Source organism: Prunus persica, chromosome G1 (genome assembly GCF_000346465.2).
Source record: "Prunus persica cultivar Lovell chromosome G1, Prunus_persica_NCBIv2, whole genome shotgun sequence".
NCBI lineage: Eukaryota > Viridiplantae > Streptophyta > Magnoliopsida > Rosales > Rosaceae > Prunus > Prunus persica.
In genome coordinates, this window is record NC_034009.1 from 39,623,927 (window position 1) to 39,630,506 (window position 6,580).

The 6,580-nt window shown below is 36.0% G+C and overlaps 1 protein-coding gene across 1 annotated transcript; it reads left to right on the forward strand.

The window, feature by feature from the left end:
• LOC18789261 (BURP domain protein RD22) lies at positions 2,370–3,537 on the forward strand. Its single transcript, XM_007224948.2, has 2 exons — positions 2,370–2,544; positions 2,640–3,537. Exons 1-2 carry the CDS (start codon positions 2,415–2,417, stop codon positions 3,476–3,478), a joined length of 969 nt encoding a protein of 322 aa, XP_007225010.2. The 5' UTR covers positions 2,370–2,414; the 3' UTR covers positions 3,479–3,537.

Sequence of the window (6,580 nt, forward strand, 5' to 3'; positions counted from 1 at the left end):
TTGTGTGCTCCAAGTCATTGACTAGAGCTGAAACATGGTTAGCTAGATTTATAAGGACCCATCTCTTTATTTCCTAGACATATACCCATCTCTCTATAAATCTATATGTAAAACCTAATTTCAAACTTAAATGACCAGTAGGATATAAAAGGTCATAGTATTCCTATGTTTTTATATCGTTGCCACCAGACTTCTTATTTTATTTATAATTTATTTCAAGCATTTCATTAACTGCCATAATTGTAATTAATACTCCATATTAATAGCATATCAATCACCCCATTTCTTTTGGTTGCCATTCCCTCTAACATATCGCCCCTTAAATTTGAAAACCAAAAAAAAAAAATGTAAATTACATATCCAATAATGTACCTATGAAAAATATAAATATAAATATATACATATAAAAATATAGGTATATTATTTACCAAATAGAAAATATAAAAACCTAGGTCAGTTGCTTTGTAATTGAAATTTCTGTACATTTTCCACAAATTAAAAATAGGTACATAATAATTTATAGAAAATATATGTACATTATTTATCCATAGGTAAAAATACCGATAAATGCACATAGGTGAATTATTTACCAATATATTATTTTTTTGCTAAGGATTTACCTTAGTTTTTAGTAGATTAATTTACCTACCTAGAGGCATAGGTAGCTTAAAAAAAATGTACCACCTTAGTTGGTTGCATACTAATTTACCTACCTAGAGGCATAGGTTGCTAAGAAAAAATGTAGGTAAATTCATGTACCTAAACACATAGGGGTCAAATAGAGAATAACATGTTATTTCCCTTTGAACAAATTAATTTCAAACCATAACAATTATTGAATTTGGAAATTGGTATAAATAAAAGGAAATAAATAAACTATCAATTTGAAAATTAAAATAAGAAATGATCAAGTAGTCATATTTGAAAAAAAAGGAAAGAATATATTCTTGGTTTTTATAGGAACAACGAGTATATTCAAACCAAACGGCGATAACTACACCAAGCTTTAATTACTTTTTTTTAAGGCCAAAAGTCACTTTTGGTCCCTGTAGTTCGGCATTTCTACCACTTTTGATGTTGTAGTTTCAATTCCGTCAATTTTGCCATTGTAGTTTCGTATTTGTAGCAATTCAAGGACCTGTTAATATTAATGTCAATTTGTTTAATGATGCAAGAGGTAATTTCGTCATCCCAAAATCCTTGAGCATAAAAGATTGTCTGAAATTCTCCCCATTTCATATTAGGGCTCGAAATTCAACCACTAATCCTAATTTTTGAAGAACCCTAGACCCAAATGACCAATTTCAAGCCCTAATATGAAATTACGGAAGTTTTAGATGAGCTTTTATGCTCAAGGATTTTGAGTTGAAGAAACTGCCCCTTGCACTGTCAAATAAATTGACAGGAATACTGACTTGTCCTTGAATTGCTACAAATACAAAACTACAGTGTCAAAATTAACAGAATTTAAACTATAGGGTCAAAAGTAGTTGAAGTGTCAAACTATAAGGACCAAAAGTGACTTTTAGCCTTTTTGTTTCAATAAGGAAAAAACTGACCTATTAAATCCTTGGAATCTATACAAAATTGAAACACAATTAATCAACATTGAATTGCAGCTAATTTCTTAAACAAGGGTATTATAGGAATTTAAAAAGTATAACATTTAATCCATTGAATTTGATTAGGAAACTTGATGAATTGAATCCTAGTTATATAGTTTTTCTTATAAAAATCAGGTTTTATTTATAGACAAATAAAACAATGGGTTGTAGGTAAGAAAATATTAATTTGAAGGGAAAGAGTCAAATTTACTAAATTAATAAAGCATAAATTGGAAAGGGAAAAGATCTAGAGGATGCATTGTAGGATTGCTCATGCCAATAATTGCACCCTCTCGATATTGAAAAACCTATTGTTTATTATTATCTTCAATCCTGAATGATGCACCTAAAACCCAAGTGTCTCAGGCCAACCATTGCGCTCATACCACTTGTTGCAGTACACATTCACCTGTTTTTAAAGAAAGAAATTCTACCAATCGATATTTTCTCAAATTTAATCACATAGATCTATTATGGTTAACCATATGTACTTTTATCTGCCATCCAGAGGTACCTTTTTCCAACGTGCAACAATTGTATTTGATTCACAATTATGTCTGATATACATCACATCATGCCACTTGCCTCAAATGAATTTAATTGAGTGAGGCAATGGGAAGTAATTAAGCTCTATATTGGTGGGTGGAGTGTTACTTCTGGAACCCTCATCATTCGTCCATACAGGGGAACAATTCCCTTCCTTCTATAAAATGGGAGCAATTCTCTCACTGTACTCTATATAAAGGAATAAGTGTCGTCCACTAATTAATTACACTTTGTGAGATTTGATTTTAATTAGAGTTCGAATTAATGTTGCAGCTAGCAGCGGTGGCACTGGCAAACCATGCTGCTCAACCAGCACCTCCACTTTACTGGAATTCCATCCTGCCAAACACACAAATGCCAAGAGCTATCAGTGAACTTCTGCATCCTGATTTGTGTTGAATAGATATAGTATGTTACTGGAGTACGTATGGCAACATATTCACAAATGTGTCACGTATTTTCCATTATGACGTTGATATATAATTGCAGACTCCACAAACGAAGAAAAGAGCACAAATGTCATGAATGCTGTTGGGAATGGAAAGCCAATTGACCACAAGGGCAAACCTGAAAATACTGTACTACCACAGCTTGCACGACGCCCATTTTCTTACAAGAGTGATGATCGTCCCACTGACAATCAACTCCATTATAAAAACGTAGCTATTTTCTTCTTGGAGAAGGACATGCGCCCTGGCACAACAATGAGCTTCCAATTCCCTAGAAATTCAAACACGGCTACTTTCCTGCCACGAGAAAGAGCTCAATCGATCCCCTTCTCCTCTAACAAACTACCAGAAATTTTCAACCATTTTTCAGTGAAGCCAACATCTGTGGAAGCCAAAACAATTAAGCAAACAATCGAAGAGTGTGAGGCTCCAGGCATTAAGGGAGAGGAAATATATTGCGCCACATCTTTAGAATCAATGGTTGATTTTAGCACTTCGAAGCTTCGAACAAGAAACGTTCAAGCAATCTCGACGGAGGTATTGGAAAAAGGTGCCACCATGTCCATGCACAAGCACACAACAATGCCGGGACTGAAGAAGTTGGCAGGTGTCAAAGTCGTTTTGTGTCATAAGCAGAACTATCCCTATGCTGTGTTTTACTGCCATGTAATAAAACCAACAGCAGCTTATGTTCTCTCCCTGAAAGGCGATGATGGGGTGAAAGTTAAAGCAGTAGCCATCTGCCATCTAGACACATCAGAATGGAACCCAAAGCATTTGGCCTTCCAAATCCTCAAAGTTAAGCCCGGAACAATTCCCATCTGCCATTTCCTTCCCACTGATCATATTGTCTGGGTTCCGAACCACAAATCTGCATGATCATCACTTAGCACTGTACGTATAATAACCTTTACCCCTGTATAATTATCTCCCTACTCTACTTATTTCTGCCTCTTCATGTGGTGTAAGATATATGATGAGATGAAGTTTTTGGGATTAGTGGTCGGGTTGCCTTAAAAACACAGATTACAGAAACTGCTTGAACTTAACCCGATCATGTTTTCTCTTGTACTCGTAAAGCATGCTGTTGTGGTTCTACTTAATTTCGTCCTCCCCAATGTTTGAGTGTTTAATTGTTACGTTGGAATAGGCTGCTAATGCATGTAGTTAGAGAAGCTTTCATTTATATCAAAGTCCTCAAACTATCAAGAATTAATGCATCCAGAAACATATATACCAAGACGCAAAACAACATATTTTCCATGCTGTGTCGGTAACACCAAAGCAAACTTCCTTTATCACAAAAGGACCAAATTCCAATACTAATCTAATCCATCATGTAAAGCATACAATCTACAACTGCCTCCCTAAATTTGTCCATTGGATATATATGTCACTTTTTGGTAATTTGGTATAGCAGCACCACGTAGTATGCATTTAACAGAAAAGTAAACAAAATTGACAGTAGAACTATTTGTCCTAACGAAACTGAAGTTGAAAGACCATGAGAACGATTTTGAAAATTAAGGGACTCAAATGAAAATTGGGTCTAAGTTCAGGGACCAATAAAACGATTAACCCATAGATTTTGGATCCAGTACCACATCCCAAAGAGAAAACCACAAGTTTGCAAGCAAGTTTGTCCATACTAACACTACGTACAGTATGGGCAATGTGCTAGACTCATCTCACTTTCTCAACCTATCCTATACTTGTCTAAAAGAGTTTCTAATTTAATGTACTGAGATTTACGAAAGAAATATCAGAGAAACAATTTTCAGGCAATAAAAAAATGTCTTGGCAAGAAAATGCACAATTTGTTACATAACTTATTAAATATGAACAGTTGAAAGAAAAAAGAATTTGGATGAGGGATTTGCAAATTCCTATGGCCCAATTACCTTTTTTTCTTTGTTTTTTTTTGGTTCTTTTGATCCAGTAGCATATTCCAAAGAATGAAAACCACAGGCATGCAATGCAAGCTCTTTTCCCATGTTTTCCTCTGTTTTTCTCCTATCATGGAAGTGATTAAAACACACCTCTAAGCTTGTTTTGCGTTTGGTAGCCGAGTGTAAAAGCTCAATGCAAGATAGTTTGAGGTAGAATTTTCTCCTGTTTTATTAGGACAATGATGAGCTATATGTGACAACAAATTGCTTTAATAATGAAAATTAAAAAAGTGTGATTCATTGAATATTTGCGGGGTTTTGTTCAGAGCTGACAAAGTTCTAAGTCAACACATCAAATTCCTTTTTCCAACAATCGTATTTGATTCACAATTTTGTCTGATATACATCACATCATGACACTTGCATCAAATGAATTTAATTGAGTGAGGCAATGGGAAGTAATTAAGCTCTATATTGGTGGGTGGAGTGTTACTTCTGGAATCCTAATCATTCGTCCCTACAGGACTCTAGAACTCTCACACTTCTTACAAGGACTACTTAACTCTATAGCTTATTGCATATAGCATATATATGCAAACCCAATTAGAAATTCTACAACAGAAGCAAGATCAATCTCACTATGCCTTCTAAACAAACAAACAAATAAAACAAGCATATTAATTGCTTTAATCACTCTACTAACATCAACACAGCACACTTAGTTTACTAACAGATGATATAGAAAGGAAAAAAAAGGACCAATAGGGAGAAAATGGTGAACTAAGGAGAGACTAATACTTCTGGTCCTTAGAAGGCATAACAGAAATAATAGAGCACACTGCTTGAATGCAAGTCAGTATTAGGAGCAAAACAGCTGCAATGAAAGAAATAGTTGCCCAAGGTGTATTGAAATAATGTTGCCTCAAATTTGCCTTCCATTTGTTCCAAGGCTTTCTGCAGTAGCTATTAAGGCGCTCAGAAAGAGTAGCAAAGTAGAAGCTTTCACGATACACTGCAATTCCTTTTCCGAGGTTGTTAATCAGAGTGCACACCTCATTGTAGTCACCAAGCATATTTTTGACAATCCCATACTTCAGAAGGAACTCCACATCCTTTTCGGTGTTCACAAACTCATCCATGAGTGAAACATAATCACTTATGTAATTCTTACGGCAATGGCACTATTCAAAGGCAATGAGGTTATGGAGTGTGAGCTCTGTGTAATCGTTTATTTTTAGTTTTGGAATTTCTAGAATCCCATCGTTGAATCGTGTTAACGCAGCTTTCCTTTCCTAGCCTACGCGGAAGTCAACTTCACAATCTCCTCCTAGCAATTAGCCTTTCCTACTGTAAATCGGATTGTATTCATGTCTATATTATTTCCTACCTTAAATAGATATCCTGTACTAGTATACATAGGGACTTTGTGTAATCTGTTAAATACAAGGAAATATATACTCTACATGGTATCAACCTAACCTAGGGTTCTCTCTCTCCCCCTTATTCGATCCTCTTCTCCTTTAGGTCCACCTCATGGCTTCGTTTGAATCCACCATCTCCCTCCCAAGCCCTAACTCTTCTCATTTTATCAAGCTTACTAACTCCAACTATCTTCTTTGGCTCCGCCAACTCAAACCCTTTTAGTTGGCCATGACCTCTGGAAATTTATCGATGGCATTCATAAACAACCTTCTGCCCACACCTCCACCTCTACCACCACAACACCCACAACCACCACCACTCTTACCGAAATCAATCCTACCTATGCTCAGTGGTACCAACAAGACCAACTCATTGTTAGCTACATCACCAGTACACTCTCTGAGTCCATTTTCTCTCTCACTGTCGGTTGCATCTCTGCCCGGGATCTCTGGGAGTGTCTCCAATGCCACTTCTCTTAATCCAATATGGCCAGTGAATCTGCTCTTCGTTTTCAACTCATGGATTTGCAAAAAGGCTCTCAACCCATTGATGCTTACCTTCGTCATGCTAAGTCTCTTGCCGATTCACTAGCTGCCATCAATTAACCTGTCTCCCCAAAAGAACTTGTCACTGCTGTGCTTCGGGGTTTAGGACCCGATCACAAAATGCT